Genomic DNA, 23,132 nt, shown 5'->3' with positions numbered 1-23,132 from the left:
CAGAGAGAAACCCTCTCTCAAAAAACAAACAAAACAAAAAAATTAACAAGCAAACAAAAGATAAGAGAACCACTCTAACATAAGCAGATAAGCAGGTTTACTATAATAAGGAGGATGGTTTATTTGAGAGAATGCCCTTGTTAGGGAATACTTAGGTAGCTAGTGAAAAGGGGTATCATGTCTATGTCATATTTTCAGATGATTCAGGAAAAAAAAATGCAAGAGAAAAGTAAATGTGCTGAAACTCTAGTCAGGAAATATGGCTCAGGATAAGTAGGAAAAAATTGCAACTCTTCTTCTGTTATTACTGAAATTATTTCAAGATAAAAGGTTATTTTTAGAAAAGTATATTTTAAAATAGCTTTCCCTAAGACTCCCCCACAGACTGTAATATATGAATCACTTTGCAGAAGTATTTGTTACTATGTAAAGGTGAAGGTTAATTTGGTGACTGGTTAAGAGCTGTTCTTCTTTAACAAGAATTTAAAAGGATGTGAGTATTCTGTGCTATTGTTTCCATAACAACCCCAGCCTTTGCCTACTTTTCTTACCTTTTTATTGCACTGGAATGATTGCATAAAATTTAAATTTGTTTCAGATTAACAAAGGCTTTACTGAAATTTAAAGAGAAGATAACTTAAGAATATTGATTTTTCAGATGGAATTATTTTAACATCCTTTTGAATCAAAGCAGAAGGCCATTTTTTATTACTTAGATATCTTACGTCATTTGTATTTATATAATGAAATTTTTATATTTCTATGCCTCTGTTGTCTCTGTAACTGAAAGATGCAGTCCTAATTTACCATTCAGTTACTTTAGAAACTAAGTTCTCTGATAGCCAAGCTAGTGTTCTGTTTTGAGAGGCCTTATTTTTCATCCAAAAGAAAGTCTTTCTGAGGAAAGATTATGGAGGTGCCTGATTTATGTTTGACATTTATGCCCAGTTTCATTTAATCATGACACCAACCCAGTGTCCTATGATAGTGGTCTCTTCTCTGCGACTTGGATATGGTTTGTTTCTCCTAAAGGTTAATGTTAGAAACGTGTCCCAGTTTGACAATATAGAATAGAAGATGATAGAACCTTTAAGCCAGTGGAGCCTTGAGGGAAGTCCTTGGGTCACAGAGCTATTCTCAGGAAAGTTAAAGTAGCTCTCATCGGACCCCTAGAGCTTTCTAAGACCGTTAGGAGGAGCACAGCTGCGTCCCTCTGGCTTCCTGCAATGCTGTGTGCTTTCTCTTATACTGTTAGTACGGTAGTAAGCAAGGCTACTTATTATGAGATCCTCAGGAGAGCTGACCTGTGCCATATCAGTGAACCCCCAAAACAAAAATCTAAGTAGACCTATTTTCTTCATAAATATTCTGCTCCAGGCATTTTTTTGGTTGTAACAAATAAGAACTAATGTATTCTCTTTATAAATAAATCCTACAAACCAAATGTAACAGCATATGCATTTAGTCACAGCACTGGAAACAGAAGCAGGTAGATCTCTGTAAGTTTGAGGTCAGCTTGGTTTACATAGTGAGTTCCTGGGTAGCCAGGGCTATATAGTTGAGACCCTGCCAAAGGAAAGAAGGAAAGGAAGGAACAGAAGGAAGGAAGGAAGGAAGGAAGGAAGGAAGGAAGGAAGGAAGGAAGGAAGGAAGGAAGGAAAAAAAAGTTTGGTAAAACTAATATGTAGAGCCAGAAATTCAAACCCCACTGAGTACAATAGTATTCCAACTAACAAGTGTCCTTCAAAAACTTTTTTTTTCAATATGTCATAACTCTTGGGGCTTGGGAGAATAATCAAATTTTGGTGGGTTTTCTCCTGTTCATTAGAAGTCAGCTGCTAAATTAGGTAAGCAGGTAAGCATCACTGCTGTAAGGAAGACATTTACCTGTAGAGTTCATGTGAGAGAACTTAGAGTTCATTCTTGACCCTATACAGATCTACCCATTTACACACTATTGCATGTTAGCATGGTGTGTGTGTGTGTGTGTGTGTGTGTGTGAGAGAGAGAGAGAGAGAGAGACAGAGACAGAGAGACAGAGACAGAGAGAGAATGAGACTCTAAAGGGAGGTCAGGGGAGAGGAGACAGATTATCACTATCATTGAGACAAAAACATAAAAATTTGTAAATAGGTTACACTATAATGACAGGTCTTTGAAACCTCCATGGGTAATTTATTTCTGGATATCAGGGACTAGACAGTTATCATTAGTATATTAAATATTTATCTTCAAGCTCTGGATTATAATTGAGAGGTCAAGATTTCTAAATCTAAGGCTGACAAGATGGATCTGTGACTAAAACCTGACAACCCAGGTTTGATCCCAGAACCTACATGGTGCAGAGAATACCTACAGTGTACTCATACACATTAAATAAAGTTCCAAAGCCCATCTAATGACATGGACTATTCCTGCTGAATTTGAGAAAAACAACAATCAAGACTCCATTCACAATATATGATTATATTTACCATGTCTCACCTTTGATACAAGTGTCAATTTTATATTAAAGTATAAACAAATGCAAATTCTGACTCAATTCTTAATTTTTTAAAAAGATTTTATTGTATATGTATGTGAGTACACTGTAGCTGTTTTCAGACACACCAGAAGAGGGCATCAGATCCCATTACAGATGGTTGTAAACCACCATGTGTTTGGTGGGAACTGTACTCAGGACCTCTGGAAGAGCCGTCAGTGCTCTTAACCACTGAATCATCTTTCAGCCCCCTCAATTTATAATTTTGTAATAAAGTATAAGCAAATGTAAATTCTAACAGTAGTTCTAGATAGTATGATTGGAAGTGTTTTTCTTTTGATTTTGTTTCTTTAATTCCAAGAATTTCTACTATAGGTATGATCCCTTTAAAAACATTGAATACACTGTGTTCCATGTTTTTAGAATATTTTTGTTTATTGTTTGGCAGTTTCATACATGTATGTATATATTTTTATATTTGATGTGTATATTTTGACCCTCTCTCCCACTTCCCCCAGGACCAGTGACCTTCATACTCCCTTATCTCTCACATCTTCATGTTCTCTTCTTTATGATAGACTTTTATTCTTTGAGAATTTTATACTTGTACCATGTCTTTTGATCACATTCTCTCCCCACTCCCTCCTCCAATTTTCCCAGGCCCTCCTCAACACATCCTCTCTCCCAATTTCATGTCATCTTTTCTAATTTTTAGTAATTCCAATCAGTGCTTACATGAATGTGTGGGTATGGGGCTATCCCGTGGAGTATGGGCAGACTACCAATGATGGTCACACACCCAGAGAAAAATAACTCTCTCTTCCCCCAGCAGCCAATAGCTCCTCAGCCAGACTGCCCCCAGAACATGTTCCTCTCGTTATTCCATTATTATCTCCTGTTCCTCTTCCTTGTAAGAACACATGTGGTCCAGTTGGTGTTGCCTGCATGCATGTGGGTATGAGGTCATACACAGGAGCATAGGCAGACCACCCTTTTTTGTTGTTTTTTATGACCACATTTAAGTCATAATAATCTGAAAGTATATTTATATTTGTTAGTAATGTCTTAATCTGTCACTTATCTGTAATTATAGTCACAATGATTTAAAAGTCATGACTGACTGTGATACTCTTATCTGTATTACTTTTATCTCAATGTTTTCTTTCTTTTTAATTCTTTATCAAAGGTTGAATTAATAAAAGGGAATGTACAAAGTGTCGGACTTACACTTCGTCTTGTTCAGTCAACTGATGGGTATGCTGGGCATGTCATAATTGAAACTGTGGCCCCAAACTCACCTGCTGCGATGGCAGATCTTCAACGGGGAGATCGGCTCATTGCTATTGGAGGTAATTACACACTGTATAATATAACTTATGTGTACAGAGAAACTACAAAATTGGCTGGATTGTTTTTTTCTCTCATCTCCCTATTTTTGAAACAAGCATCTGTTAGTTTTATAATGGAAAAATCTTCATTATAAAGAAAATCGCAAAAGAGGCCTTAGCATGCTTGTAAAAAGCAAGAGCCAGTTTAGTCTTGATGTTTACACATAATTTCATCTTTAAACCACTTCACTAAAATTTTCTAATTTCCTTTCCCTTCCCACCTTCTCCTCTATGTATTATTAAATACAAAATTAAGAGCTAGATAATAATGTCTTCCTGTATGTCCATTACCACATGACTCTAGATGTGCTAATATTAGCACTACTCTCATCATGTTGTAGTGCTAGAACTGAACAGGAGGATCAGTTCTATTCCTTGCCTGAGAGGGAGGATACACCTAAACCCTATTCTGAGACTCCATGTTATGTGAAAGGCCTGTGGTTTGTCAGAATGCTATTATTCAGAATACAACCCAAATCTCTATGGTAAATACTGTATACCTTCCTGTCAGCTAGATTGTTGTAAATAATAAAAATAAAACTGAGTTATCTGCTTGAGTGTATATACATAACAGCAGGACTCAAATGTACACAACAGCACAGAAGTAATCCAAGCCCTTTTCATACTTCATAGTACCTGGCCCACCTGATGTAGGGTTTGAACACATAAAAATGGCTATAATTTATCTTAATCTTTTCAGAAGAGTATTGTGTTTTCTTTTACAGCTAAGACAATAAGGTGAAGCAAAAAGGAGTTATCACTCAGTATGTCAGACTCTGCTTTTGATTCAAATCCATCTTGACATTAAGATAATGAAAATGATTTAGTTAAGCATTTGGAGTTAAATTAGCATTTCCATGTGGAAATCTCTGATTGTGGTATATACAGGACCATTTATTCCATAGTCACCTGCAATAATAATGCTCAAAAGTCATTCTGATTCAGAAAAACTGGGGTGAAATCTAAGAGTTCACTTTATTTATTTGTTTGTTTGGTTTTGGTTTTATCAAGGCAGGATGTCTCTGTAGCCCTAGCTGTCCCCAGAACACACTCTGTAGACCACACCACCAGGCAAGAACCTGCATTTCTAACAAGCTCCCTAAGTCATGCTAGTTTTCCTGGTTCATGGACAAAAGAGGACTTAAACCTACCTCATCCATCACACACCTCTGTATAGAAATATAAAAAGTTCATCTCCCTCACCCAAAACCATGGTTCAGTATCAATGGTTTTGCATTAGTACATATCTTGTTTTGGTCTTATCTATAGGTTATTTATTATTATTATTATCATTTTAATTTTTTCTTTTTTTTAATTGGATATTTTCTTTGTTTACATTTCAAATGTTTTCCCCTTTTCAGGTCTCCCCTTTAGAAACCCCCAATCCCATACCCCCTTCCCTACCTCTATGAGGATGCTCCCCCACCGACTCCTGTCTTCCCACACTGGCATTCCCTACACTGGGGCATCGAACACCCTCAGACCCAAGGGCCTCTCCTCCCACTGATGTCCAACAAGGCCATCTTCTGCCACATATGTGGCCAGAGCCATGGGTCCCTCCTTGTGTACTCTTTGGTTGGTGGTCCAGTCCCTGGGAGCTCCAGGGGGTCTGGCTGATTAACACCATTGCTCCCCCAGGGGGCTGAAAACTCCCTCTGCTCCTTCAGTCCCTTCTCCAACCCCTCCATTGGGGACCCCGCGCTCAGTTCAAAATCTGCCTTTTATGTTCTGTTTTCAATTACACAAGTAGCAAATACCTATTACCCCAAATAAATAAAGGTCCAAATCATACAAATCTTTACAGAGAAAAAAGCAAAAGTTAACCTTTTCAAGGTATCCAGTGTTCATAAAGGTACTAACAAGTTTTATTGATTAAAAAGTCAGATATTGTACACAAGTTTCAAATATAATAGAAAAACTTTATTTAATGAGTATGCATGTTTTATTTCCATGAGTGTTCATGCACCACATGCATGCATGCAGTGTCTGCAGAAGCCAGAAGAAGTAACCTTTCCTGGGACAGGAGGTACAGAGGATTATGAGCCACTATGTGGATGCTAGGAGTAGAATCCCATCCTCTGAAAGAGAAGCAGTGCTCCTAACTGTCGAAGCTGTCTTCTCAGTACCACAGAAAACTTTGTTTCCTAGTGCCCCTCCTCCTATATAAATAAATATATCCCTTGTCCCAACTCTGGGACACAAATTCAAGTCCTGCAATATATTTTTAGTAACTCATTTCTTGAAATAAACTTTGCCCAATGTTCATAGGTATTTCTAAAATAAATTGTAGCTAGCTCATTTGGATTTACAAAAGTCTTAGTAATAGGAGATTGGTAGTAGTAGTAGAAAGAAGATTGGCAAAATATATTCAGTTTCAATAATAGAATTAATTTTACTGTTTCCTTGATCTCTGAGCATGTTTGAAATAATCTGGAAGAAAAATCCAGATTCCAGCAAATGCTGGTACAGTGACCACCTCCAGAGCACCTGAGATGAGGGCAGGTTTTCCCAAAGCACAAATGAAAGAGGTGGGATTGGGATGAGGCTTTGTCCTTGTACTAGAGCTCAGTAAATGATGCTTCATCTGTGCATATGGCACACTACAGTGCTCCTGAGACATAGTGCTCTTAGACAGAAGCAGTAGAAGCTATTAAGCTACATGAGTCAGGAAGATCCCTGTGAAGAAGCTCAGAATTCCACTGATGTTTTGAGCTGAAACTGGAAATGTGATCACATGGATATCCAAGCTGCAAAGGTCTGTTGGGAGATAGTTAAAGGTACTTGTGACTTAACTTAAAGACCAGTGGTCAGGAGGAAGATCAGAACATCAAAGACCAAAGGAACAGAACTCTGAGTTAGGATTGAGACCTGTGGGAACAGGGGAGTCAGCAGTCTCCAGGTTTGCATTAAGAGGTAGCAAGTTGATTTATAGTCAGGACAAGACAACGTGTATTGTAATCAACTTGTAACTTTAAAGCAACTTACTTTTTATACTTTTCATTCATAACTGATCATTTCATTGATCATTTATGGCTAATAAACAGGATCTGTGAAATGGTCTGACATTGGTTTCTAAATTTAAATAACTTGCTTGCCAGCACTGGACTTATTTGAGAACTTCCTTCAGTAAAATGTCAGCTTTCCATCGTTCAGAGTAAGTAAACCTGTTTAAATAGGTCTTACTCTGCTCTCTTCCATAGTTCAGCTGAACATGAGGTTGTTTATGTCAAGAGGGACTGGGAAGCCATTAGAAATTAGAAGCTGCTCAGGGGTTTGTATCACAAAGATAACAGTATTTTCAGAGTACCATGTGCTGGTTAATTAGAAATTTAAATAAAGTCATTTTTGTTCTTCTTATGAAATAATCGTGAGGTAGTAACAGTAGCTGAGTTATTGCTGTAATTTACATGCTTCCCCCTTTGAATCTTAAACCAGGTGTGAAAATCACATCGACCCTGCAAGTGCTAAAGCTCATCAAGCAGGCTGGGGACCGAGTGCTGGTGTACTACCAGAGGCCTGCTGGTCAGAGCAACCAAGGGGCTGTGCTGCAAGACAGTCTGGGACAGTTGGAAGAAAACTTCTTGTCAAGCTCCGGCCAGCCAGGTTACGAAGAGGAAGCTGCTGGGTTGTCAGTGGATACTGAAAATAGAGACCTAGATTCTGAATTTGAAGACTTGGCGAGTGATGTCAGAGTACAAACAGAGTTGAAAGAGGAGACACAGCCGTTGAGTCACAGTCCCAAACGTACTCCAACAACACTTTCTATTAAACCCCTTGGCGCTATATCCCCAGTTTTAAATCGTAAATTAATTTCAGGAATCCACCCACCACCACAAAAACTTCCATCCAAAGAAGGAAATAAACCATCAACTCTAAAAACTTCAGAGCCCACAGAAGCAGCACAAGTGTCCAAACCCCAAGGACCCACTTTCAAACCACCTGTGCCACCGCGACCGCAGGGGAGAGTGCCTCTGCCTCCCACTGACACCTCAGCTCAAGCAGACCCGGAAGCCCCAGAAAAGCCAGACAAGGTGCTGCTCCCTCCTCCTCCTGCAGATAAACCTGCTGAGAAGCAAGTGAAGAGTGTGGATCAAGGAGAAGATGTGGCAGCAGGTAAGCAGTCTTCAGCAAAGCAGGAAGTAGTGAAAGATCTTCCTTCAGAAAGTTCTGCTCCTGCTAAAGACTCTTCAGATGACCCTCAGATGTGGGAATCCTCAGAGGTTCTATATCGCAACAAGGTGGGAAAGTGGTCAAGAACCAGAGCGTCCTGTGTGTTTGACATAGAAGCCTGCCATAGGTACCTGAACATCGCACTGTGGTGCAGGGATCCTTTCAAGTTAGGAGGTCTCATCTGTTTGGGGCATGTTAGTTTAAAACTTGAGGAAGTGGCTTTAGGATGTCTAGCTACATCAAACATGGAATACCTTACAAAGTTCAGACTGGAACCCCCTACACCTAAGGCCATGGTCACTAGAACTGCACTACGTAATCTGAGTATGCAAAAGGGCTTTAATGACAAATTTTGTTTTGGTGACATTACTATTCATTTCAAGTATTTGAAGGAAGGAGAACCAGACCACCACATAGTTCCTAATGTAGAGAAAGAAAAAGAACTTCATTTGGTTGAGGAGGTTTCTACACTCCCTAAAGAAGAGCATTTTGTGGGACAGATGAGTTTGTCAGAAAATAAACATAGTTTCCAAGATACTCAGTTCCAAAACCCAACTTGGTGTGATTACTGTAAGAAAAAAGTTTGGACAAAAGCTGCTTCCCAGTGTATGTTCTGTGCTTACGTTTGTCATAAAAAATGTCAGGAAAAGTGTCTAGCTGAGACACCTCTTTGTGGAGCAACTGAGAGGCGAATAGACCGGACACTGAAAAACCTCAGGCTGGAAGGACAGGACCCGCTCTTGGGCCTTCCTCCTCGTGTTGAGATGGAAGCTAACAAGTCAGTCAATAAAACAACAGGGTTGACAAGGCACATCATTAATACGAGCTCTCGTTTACTAAATCTGCGTCAAGTCTCTAAAACTCGCCTTTCTGAACCAGGAACAGATCTTGTAGAACCTTCACCAAAACACACACCCAATACGTCAGACAATGAAGGCAGTGACACAGAGGTCTGTGGTCCAAACAGTCCTTCCAAACGAGGAAACAGTGCAGGAATAAAGTTAATGAGAAAGGAAGGAGGGCTGGATGACAGTGTTTTCATTGCAGTTAAAGAAATTGGTCGTGATCTGTACAGAGGCTTGCCGACAGAAGAGAGGATCCAGAAGCTAGAGTTCATGTTGGATAAGCTACAGAATGAAATTGATCAGGAGCTAGAGCACAATAATTCCCTTGTTAGAGAAGAAAAGGAAACAAATGATACAAGGAAAAAATCAGTTCTTTCTGCTGCTTTAGCTAAATCGGGAGAAAGACTACAAGCTCTGACACTTCTGATGATCCACTACAGAGCGGGCATCGAAGATATCGAAACCCTAGAGAATCTGTCTTTAGACCAGCACTCGAAAAAGATGAACAAGTACGCAGATGATACAGAAGAAGACCTCGATAGTGAGATAAGCCAGTTGATAGACTCTCAGCCATTCAGCAACATCTCCGATGACTTGTTCGGCCCATCTGAGTCAGTGTAATCAATAAGCTATTTCAACTTTCACATGGATGGAGGGGACAAGATGTATCTGAAGTGCCATGGGTACAACCACGTTCGGTTCTCTCATGGTACACTTTGGCCTGCTTCTATAGTTACTTGCTTGTATGAGAAAGAAAAGGTAGTTTCCAGCAAAAACATGACCAGCTCATCAAATTGGTTGTTTCGGGTTGTGCTTATAGCTTTGGCTTTTTTGGATTTATACTGGGAATTGGGTTTTATTAATTTATTTTTAACCTTTTCTAATTATGTAAGCCAACTTTGTGTTTGTGTATGTGTGATGTCTCACTGTCATTTTTTTTTCTTTCCTCCTGGTTTTTTAATTAGTGTTAAATAAGATCCTGTCCAGATTCCTGAAATAATTTTCTTTCATTTTCATCACGGTTATAACAGCAAATTTGTTGCATGCCTAAATTGACAACAATAATCATTGAGGGAACAGGTTTGAGTCTTCTTCCTTGTACGTTTTGTGGTTTGTCAGCTGTACTCCCTTGATGTTTTTGTTATACGGGGCTTGGGGGATTTTTGTTTAATTTTATTTTGCTTTTGTTGTTGTTGCCAAATGTAAATGAAAGCAGACCCTACAGCTTTAATCTGTTATGCTTATATAATTTTTTTACATATATTGCTTGCTTCTTATGCTTCTGCGATATTTTTAAAGCTTGTATGCAGTTGAAATGTAGTAAAATTACAGTGATTAACTAGGAGAGGTTGCATTGAATAGAGAATAAATGCAAAGTCCAGTTGGTCAAGAATTTTGTAGACAGGATAATAAGATTTCATTACAGTAGGATTTTGAAATATCTTTCAAATGTTGATGCTTTCCTTTTAAGTGGAAGTTACGGACACTCATGATGACTTCATCTGTGGTTCTCTCATAGGACATAAAGCATATGCAAGGACATTTACAATCGCACAGGACTTATTCTGAAAATGACTGTATTGATAACTGGCTTTGTTTGTATGATGTGGAGAGCAATTATACAGACTATGTTTACTACATCATCTGGTGTCTTGTGGCCTTAAAGGAATGTCGGTCATTCTGAATACTTTAGTAGTTCAGACCATCTTTATTCATTGTAAAGAAAACTAAAAATAGACAGTATGCATAGTTCACTAAATCAAGGCCTGCTATGACTAAAAATGAAGGCCTGCTATGCTATTGGGCCCATCTAGTGGATGCTGGTAATGAACAACTGAGAGAAATATATGAACTTAACCCCTATTGATATATCTTAAAAGTCTAAGCTTGTTATACCTATAGAATAGAAAAGTGTTTTCCCCCTTTACAGGTAACTACTATGATAACACATAAACCAACTAAATTAAAAAATATATGGAATAGCTCTTTGGCTGCAGAAAAATGCATAGTATAATAGTAAAAAGACTTGCCCAGACTGTAGCCCAAACTCCCAACAGGAGTTTCAGGTCAAGCTCTTTAGTGAGCTGTATAGCCACAGGCAGGTTACAAAGGATTCTGCAGCTTCCCCAGCTCCAAAGGTCCTTACACTTCCTCACAGGACTGTTGTGAGGAGCATCACTGCAAAGGCGCTTTGAACAGTAAATGCTGTAAAAATAAGAGGTATTACTTACACAAGAAAACATTTCTGAGTATAGAAAAGTGATTCCAGTCATAAACTCAATAGCTAACTCTCACATTATTAAGTGAAACATTGGGGCACAGACCTACCTTTGTCAGGTTTATAGCAAGGCTACATCTGTGTAACCTCACCCCCACTCTTTTACTGTTTATTTAAGCATGCTCACAGTTTAAAAGAACACCACAATAGAAGGACTTCCCACAATAAATCCCAGAAGCTAAAGTGTTCCCCATTTTACACTTGAAACAATCTGCCCAATGTATAGCCATGTCTCATCCTGTAAACAATAACTTGCCATTGCTACCCCGAAGGTGGTGTGGCTGTAACTGGCTGGTGTGTTGATGGATCAAACTATGGAAGTTTTAGTGGTGCCCAAGCATGCTCCTGCACTGATGCATTTGGAAGAGCTGTAGAAATAACGCAAAGCTTTAGTTCTAAGAATCTACTCATGCTTTAAAGTATTTATCTCTGTAGAACCACAATCATGGAAAGCTCAACAGTGCTGCTAATCATGTTTGTAAAATATACCTTTAATGTAGTGCAATATTTTTCTATTGGGAGAGACAGTAGAGGCATCACAGCTGGGAGCTCCAATACCCTCAAGCATAGTAAGGGATAAGGCTTCAATTAAAGAGATTGTGTTATATTACATTACTCATGTAATCTTGCTGCCATGCTATGTTATCAATAGCTAAAATAATAATAAAGACTACCACGAAAAATAAGAATATCTTCATTTGATGACATCTAAAAACAGGTGATTGGTTCTCTGGCATTATTACCTGGTATAATCTGGCCATGCAGACAAGCTAACGATCCACTTTTACTAAACAAATATGTAGACCTGTCTCAGAAAAGAAGAAAAATTAAACTATTTGAAGTGTACTCTCTTCATTGTTTTTAAGTTGAATGGCTGAGTTAGACAAAATGAATAACAATTTAGTATTATTTTGCAATCATTTAATTTTTTTTTTTTTATTTATCGTGTTGCTTTTTTGAGACAGAGTCTCTTTGGTTTCAAACTCAGTAGAGATCTGCCTGCCTCTCCTCTGGAGGGCTGGGGTTAAAGGCATGCACCACCATGCCAAGTTTTACTGTATTTCTTAGCACCAGACTTCGTTCAGTAACACTAGAACTTACTGTGTAGATACTTTCTCATTCTAAGAACAGCCTAAAACTTTGAGACTAAAGTCTACCTTAAAAAAACAAAAAAGCCCCCCCCCCCAAAAAAAAAACTATAAAGAGATTTTAAACATATTTGGTTCTAGTAAGTAAGACAGTGGAGTTTAATTTTTAAGTCCCCTAAAATTTTGAAATCGCTTCAATTTAAAAAAAAAAAAAAGAGTATTACTTTAATATTTAAATTGAAGTGACAGCTTTCCTTACCCTCTCCTCAAAAGGCAAACAAGGGTGGAAAGGGGGGTTACCTTCATCCTTTCTGATCCCTTAATGTTCCTTAAGGTCTGAGTAAACCAGGTCTCTCTAATCCTGGAAACTACAATGTGTACCACATTCAAAATGATCCTTATTTCTAGGTCTTTCAGAGCCTGTTCTGTCATCATATGGCTAGGTATTACCATTCTCTTCATCAGAAAATTACCTGTTCACAGCAATTAGAACAATTCATTTGAGTTAAAGTCCAGGGCAACTTACTGTTTTTCCACACTGATAGGGTATAACAAGTCTATATTTCATTTAAAGGAAGCAGTGGGAAGCCAAAGAGGATGGTTTACTCTAGCCTGGAGTGACTTGCCTGATGCCTGCAAACACAGAGAATGCTTTTTAATTAAATACTTACAGCCAAAACAGTGTCTATGTATTTTATCCCGGCAACAATGTTGATGAAATGGTTTATAAAAGAATACAGCCAGGCACAGCACAGTGTTCAAGAAGATTTATTAAGTAATCTCACTAAAGTGCAACCAGCACAGATACAGTTAGCAGTCCAAAGGAAGTTGAATATTTATTACTACCTCACTAAGATTTTTGTGTCTAAATTACCAAGTATAAACAAAAGCCACCTCTACTTTAAAAATAAAAATAAAAACAAATCTTCAGAGAGCTGTAAGTTCTTTGTTCTGGTACATGCACAGTCTCTTTTAAACACTATTTTCGGTCTTGTGTACCCAGGAGATTAGTCATATAAATGTCTTTCCTTTCCCCTCATAAACAACTTATCCTTTCCTCTCCATATAGCTCTGCAATTTTTCTTTTATCTTTTCTTTGGAGATCAGTAACAGGCATGCCTTTGCTGATCATTTTTTACTGAAACTGAAGCCTCAAAAGCAGAAATGACAGGAATCAGTTATTGTATATGGTATTGTGGGTAAGGGCAACTGCAAGGCCTCTCTCGCATCACATCACAAGGCATCCTGGAGAAGGTTAAGCCCTGCCCTTTTAGCCATGTAAGAGCAGCCATCTTTCAGAGTTGCAGACCCATGACTGTCCAATGGCTTAAGAGTGGGAACCCAGTTGTCCCTCAGACACACCAGACTTCACACCACCAGGGGCCCACAGAGAGCTTCATAAAACAAAAGAAATATTTGCCACTTTTCTGAAGAATGTGAATAGCCAAAAAAGATTTGAGAGGTTGTCATCCTAAAGTTCTCAATGTCCAAGGTCCCACAAACAATGAAGCTTAACAGAACTGCAGGATTGACAGATACTATTTGAGACAAATCCTATACTGTGTTTGCATTCCGGAAGATTGTAATCTCATACAAAGCAATTGTAGATAGAGTTCACTAACAGCATTAACTGGCACACTGAAAAGACAAATCAGTGTTGTCATGCTTAGAAAAGTTATTCTACCCAGCACACAAGATGATACAGTAACACATACACATTTGTGGATTGTTTTTTTTTTTCCTGCTTCAGAAAGGGAAGGTGTCCTGAACACTCTTATTATCTTTCTTAACATAATCATGTTAGCCGTGAACAATTTTGTTCCTTCATCTTTGCTTGAAATTCGTTTCTACATTGATATAAACAACTTTTAGGAGTCTAAAAAATAACAGCAACTCAGAATTAACATCTCTAGAAAAACACTTGGATGACCTGCAAGCAGGTGAGAGATGGGATTTTTTTTTTCACATTATAACAGCTTGATGATAGCCTTGTTTACTGTTGCAGAACATGAGCTGGATTTGATACACCTTAACATATTTAACCTTGACTGTTTAAAGTGCAGAGTTTTATTTTTCACCCAGTAAGACCATCAAGTATATATAAAAGAAAGCAGCATTTGGGTTCTTTCCTCTGCTTTCAGAACATTCACTTTTTACCCCTTGTTGGCTTTAATTACTGCTGCCAATGATATGACACAGAAAACCATTTACAACCACCTCTTTCCAGGTGGGTGGTTTTGACAGAAAACTAATGACAGCAGAGGTTTATGAACAAGTCTGAAAGATGGCTGATAAAGTTCCTTGTCCTTTGTATTTAAGATGACTAGCTTTTAACTCATAAATACATTGGTATTAGTTTCAAGTTAAATAACACATTCAGTGTTGGTATACAATGCACTGTCTTACACGATTCTGTTTCTCAGACTGCTAGTTTTTGGTTGGAGAATCTCAGATAATGTGTGCTTTAAACACTCATTACCAGTATTCAGAAAAAAATATAAGTTTTTTTTGTCCAAGTGTTGATGAATGTAAGTTAAAAAATTATATTTAATTTGGATTCAAATATTTATACATTTACAGTATACCTATTTCGTCAAAATATATTGTGTAATATTAATAAAATCAAATACATAAAATAAAGTTTTCAACACTATTTATACAAACCCCTAGAAAAGTTGCTTTTTCTTTATAAGGCTGTTGGCAGTCAATCATAACCATGAAAAAGGAAGTATCACCTTTGGTTGTTTTACTCTATGCCAGCAATGGATGGCGTGACTAAGACAGCTCTGCATAAGTCATCTCACTGGAGACACTTGTACACAGTTAGACATTTGGCAACGTTAGAGGGGCTCAGTCACTCTCAGATTCTTCATCATCACCGATGGGGTACGACTGGACATTATTCTGAGTGTACATCTTTGTCTTAATGGGGCAGTTGTGGTCCATGAGGATAGCCTGGAAGCAAAATGCAAGTACATTAGCTTCTCGTTTTCTAAAGATTAAGGTGGTTTTAACCTACTGTTGTTAAGGATTACTGTTCTGAAAGCTGTATAATAAACAGTCATTCGAAGCCACCGCCATGTCTTGACCCTGAAGGTCTGTCGTTCTCCATGCAGTGGAGAGTTTCAGGCAAGAAGTAAAACATCAAGAATGTTTTCATTGTACCTGTTGGAGATAGAAGTTGAGTTCTGTGACTCAAAGGTAGGTTAGGTTTTAGAAAAATTAAACTGAAAATTTTGTACGGGGAGGAGCTGTGGACCTCATTACACATCCAATTTCCACTTTATAGACTGCCACAACAGGGAACTTAATGATGTTTGAAGAGAGCTCTGGTTGGAAGTGTAGGGATGTATGAACTGGAATCCACTTCACTAGTTCCAGTCATGGACCTTGCTCTGGTGAGAGCCATCTACACAGACTGTTTTACAATATGTTAAGACCACATTCTGCCATGGCCCCTTAGTTTCTTAGGTCAACATCCCAGAGCTTTGTTTATAAATGTGATATTTAGACATCTCCCTTTTAGATCCTACTTTATAGCACAAATGTACACATAAAGTTCCTCTGCCTTTTCTACTTTTGAAAATTAAACCAAAACTAAGTGTAACTGCAAAATAAAAAAAAGAAAGAAAATGATGCTTTCATTTCAGAGCATCCTTAACAAGAAGCACTGGCAGTCATTTCTGCTGACAGTGCCCAACCAACCAGTCATCAGATAATACACCTAACATCCTGTCAAGAACATAGCTACAAGTAGACTAAAGCTTTAGCTTTCACAATGAGCCCAGATGAGAAGTTGAGAGAATGGGTAGAGGCTTAAAGAACTTGATCAAGGAGAGCTGGGGATCTGGGTCGGTGGTTAAGAGCTTTGGCTCCCCTTCCAATGGACCCAGATTCACATAGCAGCTCACAACTGTCTGTAACTCCAGTTCTAAGGAACCTGACTTAACACAGGCATGTGTAGGGAAATAAAAATTTAAAAAGAAAAAAAGAACTTGACCAAGGGCTATATACCCTGGCCACCAAAATCTATGGACGGTTAAGTCCTTTATGTAGAATAGTCTATCTGCATAGAACATATATCCGTGTATATTTCAAACCTGCTTTAGATCACTTGCAGTACTGAACATAATAGAAATGTGCAGTGTAGCTAGGGAGTGATAAAGAACTGTGCAAAATAGTTTTTAGTTTGGATTCAGTGGTTGAGTCTACAGAGCTAGAACTGGCGAGTACAGAGAGTTAGCCGTGTGCATTACGTGCAGAGGAAGAAACCCAGGCAGCCTCAGGACAGACTGCACTTTTTACACAGCCCAGAGCAGCTGGAGAAGTGCAGTGGGAGGCATGTGCAAGCCAAATTAATCCGGTGTGTCTGGGCAGTTTCCCTCCTTCATAAGAAACCATGCCCGGCAACTTTTTTTCTTTCTTTCTGAGCAGTCTGCAAATCTGAGCGGATTAAAACGTTCTAATACTGCCTGTGGCAGTCTGTCTTGATGTCTGCTAGTTATTCTCAGCTCTAGTCCTCCATATGTGATAAGATTCAGTGTTCAACCCTTTTATCATTTCCCAAGAGATTCTCAAATGATCTGCTGTGTGACACAAGGAGAGTGACCCAAGTCAGACAGTCATCTCAAACTCCCAGCTTCAAACTCCCTTTCCAATTATGCTGCTTACTGAGTGAATTGATAGCTGTACTTAAAAGATTTGATTATTAAAATAGTTGAGGCAACAGATTATACACCTGAACCATTCTCCCTGTGTTATACAAAGATTTAGCCATTGAAACAGGAAGGTAATCTCCCCAGATTAGTGATTCTTAAGGAAATGTGCCCAGAGAACACTGGGGAGATGGGCTGGGGGTGGAGTAGAGCTGATTAAAAATGAAATCCCAGGTAACTACCTTCACAGCAACAGTGCTATCAACAACTTCCAGAAACACTGCCTTAGTTACAATATATTACGTAAGACTATAGCAGCCATCAGCTGACATATACTCCAAAGGTATGCTCATGTCCCCTCAGGGCCACAGGTGGAAGACTCAGTTGAGGTTGAGGGTTAGCAAAAGTCTGCAGATAAAATGAGAGCTTTAGGTGAACCCTGAAAGATGGGAGGGTTTGAATAAGACAGGTTTGAGTAGGGAAATGATAGATTATGGAGAGCAGTAGGTAAAACACACTAGACTAACAGCTACCAGAGTTCGTGTTAGGAGGCAATAGAGACAGCAGTTGGAAAGCACCACCAAAACCAGGAGCAGGCATGAGCCTTGACCTGAACTTGGCCCACAGGCAGCACGGCCACTTTGAGGACATCTCTCCATTTTTCCACTATTACACTTCTATAGCTAATCTTCACTGCTGGACTGGACATAGAATGTGGACGAGATAAAAACTGTTCTGAGAGTTGTTGGGTGTGATAGTGCACACCTTTCATGTTAGCACTCAGGATGGAAAGGCAGATACATCTCAGAGTTTGAGTCCAACAATCTAGAGTGAGACCCTGTCTTTAAAAGCTACACGGGGATTAGGGAGATAGCATAATGGGTAAAGAAGCTGTTTGCCTTGCAGGCATCTCCCAAAAGCTTTACTGGGTGGTAGTTTTACTTAAAAAAAAAAAAAAAAAAAAAAAAAAAAAAAAAAAAAGCTATAAATGGTTAAGTAGGTCAGATGGTGTGCCTTGAAAAGAGAGGCACACAGCACTGAGCACGTAAGGCATGTGCATGGAAGTATTCAATGGCCCACGTAGCAGGCAGGGAATTTATGCTAGCACTCTAGGGCTGTAGAGCAGGCCTGGAAAGAGGAGCAACTGGCACCAGAGTCAAAGCCAGTCCCCTGCTAAATACCTAGTTTCCATCACCATACACAGAACAAAGCTGTGAGTCTCCAGGATAGTAAAACGCCAGATCAAATGACATCAAAAAAAAAAAAAAAAAAATCAGTGCTGGGTTAGTAAAACAGTAAATGCACTTAGTAGGCTCAACAATCTCAAATGTGAGAAGACATGCGTCCTAGTAGAAAAGCTCTGTTCTTTTTAACATAACTAGAAAAAAAAAAACCAACAACAAAAACAGCAATCCACTATGTAATTACCCAGAAAAGGGACAGGTGTCTACAAGTAGATTATAATGTACACCTCATGCATACACATCTTATCTGTTACTAGCTGCTCCATCTTTACCCAGTCCATGGCACCCAAGAATAAGAGTCCTTTGTATTGTATTTTATGTGTGATGAAGTGGTATACATGCGTGTGTGTGTGTGTGTGTGTGTGTACAAGTACACGTGCAGGCCAGAGGTTGAGCAATACTTTATATATTGAGGAAGGGACCCACTTGAATCCAGAGCTTACCAATTTGGCTAGTATAGCCAGCCAGCTTACTGCAGGAATCCTCTGTCTCTTCCTTCCTTGCTGAGATTATAGGTGGAGAGCCACACCTGCTTGACCTTTACATGGGTGCTGGGGATCTGAGCATGCATCCTCCTGTGGCAAGTACTTTTTTCTATTGACTTATCTCGTCACTGAACTGGGGTCTAAGCTAGAAGGACTTTAGCCACATTTACAGGAGTCTGCTATCCACAGATCACCTCCTTTCCTTCCCTGGCAACAGAAACTTAAAGAACAAGACCAAAAGGCATACCCTAGCTTTAAAAAATAATAATTATTTAAACCTTTAAAAAGCAAACCTTGTCTTAGAATTCTTCTGTTCTCACCTGGGTGTTTTGAGAGGCCAGGGTGCTCTGTCATTGTCTTAGGGAGCATTGCTCCTCAAATGGTAGTGTCCATATGCCTTCCACTAAAAATGTTTCCTTTGCCTCTCTCAGTAACATTACTTTAAAAAGAAACCTGACAGGAAGGAAAGCTGTAGTGCTCACACGCAGTTCACAGGCAGCCATGACTTATTGCACAGGTCACCAGCATTTCACTACCAGCTGTGACTCATACTCCAGAAAACATAGGCCACTCTCCTTCATACAGCAGCATGAGAACCCTGTCACCAGGAATGACTTAATGAAAGAATTCTTTGCTGCCCCTCATGTCTCCTGTGTATGGGGGCTGATTAAGCCCCACCTCAGCACTTGCATGTTGTGGGGTTTCCCGGGTGTGTGCTGATCCTTCCTTACGGTACACATCCTGCCAAACGCACCTTTATCATTAGAGGCTATCGGCTTCCACCCACATCTCCGCTCTGCTTGCACAATAAACAGGCATCAGCTGCCGAGTGCCACCTCCGATGTTACCACTGTGCCAGCTAAATGGCATTTCTCCAATTATGGGCATCCAATGATAGGCAGAGAAATGGACATCTCAAGATTTACTAATTTATCTCAACAGGCACTGTTTAAGGATTGTGATGTTTTATAGTGAAGCGACTTTCTGGAAACCTATCATTCTTTGCCTTCCAGGGTCGTTTCCTCCACTTCCTTCATATTTTGTTTATTTGGGGTTTTTTTGTTTGTTTGTTTTTAATGAACTAAAACAATGGCTTACATGAAGAAGAAAGACTGGTTTTTCTACCATCATCTTTTAAAACACTGTGGCAGCTGACTAGATGGCTTCCCCTCTCCACCATCTATCTTCTCAGCTAGTTTTCTGACTTCTTTCATTTCCTCTACTACCTGATTCTGCCAACCAGAAGATAGATAACACAACAGCCACTAACATCTGCTGTTTGGGTGAGCAATGCCCACCCAGCAGAGACTTGTTAGCAAAAGTAATCTCTTGCCTTAAATGCTTGAGAGCTGCTGGGTGGACAGAATAGTCCAGTATTTTAGATAAAGCAGGAAGGATGTGTGGGTGACTAACTCACTCACTGGGTGACTGCCTGGACTCTCTTTTATCTCTCACAGTATTGTGCAGTATTATCATTTCCCAATGCAATGAAGAAAACTGAGAATTGCATAGTCCTCTGTGGGGAGACAATGTAGCTGGCCCCAGGCCCATGCCAGACCCTCACCCTCCCTAAGAGTTTATAATGGTCTCCTGGGTGACAGAAACATTTACTGGTAATTCAATTTCTTTGGTCAAAAAGGTTTGTGAATAACCTTCATTCAGCCTTAATCAAATTATTGATAATATGGCCACAGAAGAACAGCTTTCCAGTGCTGTGCTGAGAGTCTTCTATCTGCCTCTGAAGCATATGGACTCAGGTCAACCAAACAGTAGTGCAGCTGTGATGCACACAACCAGGCTGAAGTAGGAATTCAGAGAAGGAAGGGCAGGTGCTTCCACCCAAGGCATCTACCTCCTTTCCTATGAGCCCAGCCATGAGAAACCCTGAAGTCTCTAGTCATTATCTTGTATAGTTCAGCACACAAAGGCAGTGGCCAGAGACCAATGTGTTTCTAAATTACAGTAAATGGATAGGTGAATGTGAAAAGCCTCAGACAAACATGTTATACAATCCAAATTTTAGTTCTGTTTTTAAATTCACTTTAGGGGAAACCCATCAAAGAGTAGTTAAAAAAAATGATAAAGTGTTAAGACCTGTTCAGTGTCAGAAGGCACCATTGTGCTGGGCTTGTGGCACACGCCTGGAATGCCAGCTGCTTCTGAGGCCGAAGGAGGAAGATCCTAACTTCAAGGCCTGTCTGGTCTCTTACAGAGTAAATTCAAGGCCAACCTGGGCAACTTAATGAGAACTTGTTTCAAAATAAAACATTTTTTAAAGGTAAAAGGAGGGCTAGAAATGAAATGATAGTAGAGCGCTTTGCCTGGCACACACAGTCCACATTTATCAGAAGAGGGAAAACCCAACAGAAATCACTTCTGATCTATTCCAACAGAACATAACAAAGAGGCTCTTAGATCTGTCCCTGAACACAAGACTACCACATCCCATGAGCTCTCCTTCATCCCCAGTCCAGACTGTTTCCTTTCAACTGAACAATATCAGCATCTGATCTTTTAGTCTGGGGCACTGCTACCAGGACAGACTATGAGCAGCAGCAGTGAGCTCTTTTGTTGAATAAGGTAAACACCTTAGAAAGGGCACAAGACTCATACAGCTCTCACTTCAAATTTAGAGCCAACAATTTGAACTTGTTCAAAAATGAAGCACTTTATTCTTTATAGCTTGTCTATGACTGTCATGAAAATAAATAGTTCCATTTGCTCACATGCGTGCCCCAGGGTGTAAGTATGATCTTTCATAAAGACCCTTAAAAGTATTTCTAGAATTTTATGTTTGTAGGACCAAGACAGCAACTATCACTGAATAAAATGAGGCTAGAAGTCACTGGCACCATATCGTGGGAGTCAGGACAACCTTCCAGGAACATAGACAATTAGATTGAATTGTTCCAGGGCTCTCTTTGATTGACAAGATTTATACAATATGTACAAGACTAGTTTTATTCTTCAAATTTATAAACATGAAGCTTGAAAGAAATGGCTGAGTAAGTAACAATAATAAAAGAAGTTACTGTCTCGTGTTAGTGACTAAGAAGGAAATATTTCTGCTTCTGTCTAGAGGTTTCTATTGAAGAGCAGAAATTATTTTAGAATTGAAGTATGCAGAAACTATCCAGATGGCCATGGAGAAATGATTTAAAAAAAAAAATAGAGGCTTTCTTACCATTTTTTCTTCCTTAGCAGGTGGACTTCGAAGAAAAAAGCAGAGTGGAGCAAAAACAATATCAATTATCCCAATAATTGTCATGAGCCAAGGAAAGCCAATTGCCTTTGCAATGCCACCGCCAGCAGAGGGACCTTTGGGGAAACAGAAAATGAGCCCTTTCTCCAAACATCTTATCACCAGAAAATGTAAAGATTTCTGTATTTCTAGGAGGTTTTATCTGTAACACATTAGAGTAAAGGTTTTCCTGAAAGCCAGTATTCTTACCGATAGCATACCCCATGCAGAAGGCCACATCTGCAATGGCATACACACTCCCATAGACAGACACATGCCGAAGGTCCACCAGGTAGCCCATGATAGGCATCATGGAGGAGTCCACCATCCCTGTGAATAGTCAAGGATCAGTGTATGGAAAAGTGGTATGAGCCAGAAGCAGGCTAGATGTCAGCGACTGTGTCCTAAACTCAGTACATTGCCAGCTCTTTCCCTTGGTCCTTGTCACATGCTTTTCCATGACAAGACTCCCGACAACAAACCTTTCATTGTGGATAGTCAGCAAAAGGGTTCAGACAGGACTGGAATTCGGGATTCTTGAGTCCTTGTTAGGCTATCATTTGTTGGTCACCTGGCCTCACCGTGTCATATCTTTGAGGTAAGGGAACAGGAGGGTACCCAGTCTTCTGGCAGCTCACCCACGGCTCTTCAGATCTAGTAGATTACAGGCCGCTGGAACCTGGCCTACTAGCTGATGCCTGCTTGATCCACTATTTACTTGATTCCTCTTCTTTTGTCACTTAGCACACACACATACACACATACACACACACACACACACACACACAGCTCAGCCAACCTCTTTCCCACTCATCCTAACACCAGGCTATAGACCATGAGAGTTACCAAGCAGAAAAGTGCCCAAGAAGGCCAGAGTATTAGAATTCAAAAGAAGGGTGAGTGTGCGCCTACTCCTGCTCAGAAAACTAAAACTTGGAGAGCATGGCTCATTAGTAACAAAACTGACAACAAAGACCAGCATGACAAGCTGTGGTCTCTTGACTAGGAAAGAAAAAGGACCAGAAAGAGCACATGTGCTCAGAATTCTGGGCGCAAATCCTAACTGAATGGGCATGGTCGTGGCTGAGTACTGTTTCCCTCTGTCTAAAAGGGGTGATTGGAAAGTGGGTTTGGTGACTGAACACAGTAAACTGATGCCTGTTGGCACACAGCAACAGGTGAATAAGAGAAATAGCGTGCTCCCTCTCCCTCTCCCTCCCCCTCCCCCTCCCCCTCCCCCTCCCTCTCTCTCCTCT

The 23,132-nt window shown here is 39.7% G+C and overlaps 2 protein-coding genes across 2 annotated transcripts in view; one reads left to right on the top strand and one right to left on the bottom strand.

The window, feature by feature from the left end:
* Positions 1-12,930, top strand: part of Pdzd8 (PDZ domain containing 8) — a 55,211-nt gene extending 42,281 nt beyond the window's left edge. The window contains exons 4-5 of the mRNA XM_021151276.1: positions 3,669-3,831; positions 7,306-12,930. Of these exons, the coding sequence (XP_021006935.1) occupies positions 3,669-3,831; positions 7,306-9,506 (2,364 nt within the window). The 3' untranslated portion in view covers positions 9,507-12,930. The remainder of the gene's footprint in view (positions 1-3,668; positions 3,832-7,305) is intronic.
* A 73-nt stretch (positions 12,931-13,003) lies between these two features.
* Slc18a2 (solute carrier family 18 member A2) overlaps positions 13,004-23,132 on the bottom strand; it is a 35,304-nt gene continuing 25,175 nt past the window's right edge. The window contains exons 14-16 of the mRNA XM_021151277.1: positions 22,087-22,206; positions 21,820-21,953; positions 13,004-15,206 (exon numbers count right to left, since the gene is read on the bottom strand). Of these exons, the coding sequence (XP_021006936.1) occupies positions 15,102-15,206; positions 21,820-21,953; positions 22,087-22,206 (359 nt within the window). The 3' untranslated portion in view covers positions 13,004-15,101. The remainder of the gene's footprint in view (positions 15,207-21,819; positions 21,954-22,086; positions 22,207-23,132) is intronic.

The sequence above is a fragment of the Mus caroli genome, chromosome 19 (assembly GCF_900094665.2).
Source record: "Mus caroli chromosome 19, CAROLI_EIJ_v1.1, whole genome shotgun sequence".
Taxonomy (NCBI): Eukaryota; Metazoa; Chordata; class Mammalia; order Rodentia; family Muridae; genus Mus; species Mus caroli.
The sequence above is the reverse complement of the archived record's forward strand: the minus strand, read 5'-3'. Positions and strand labels throughout refer to the sequence as shown.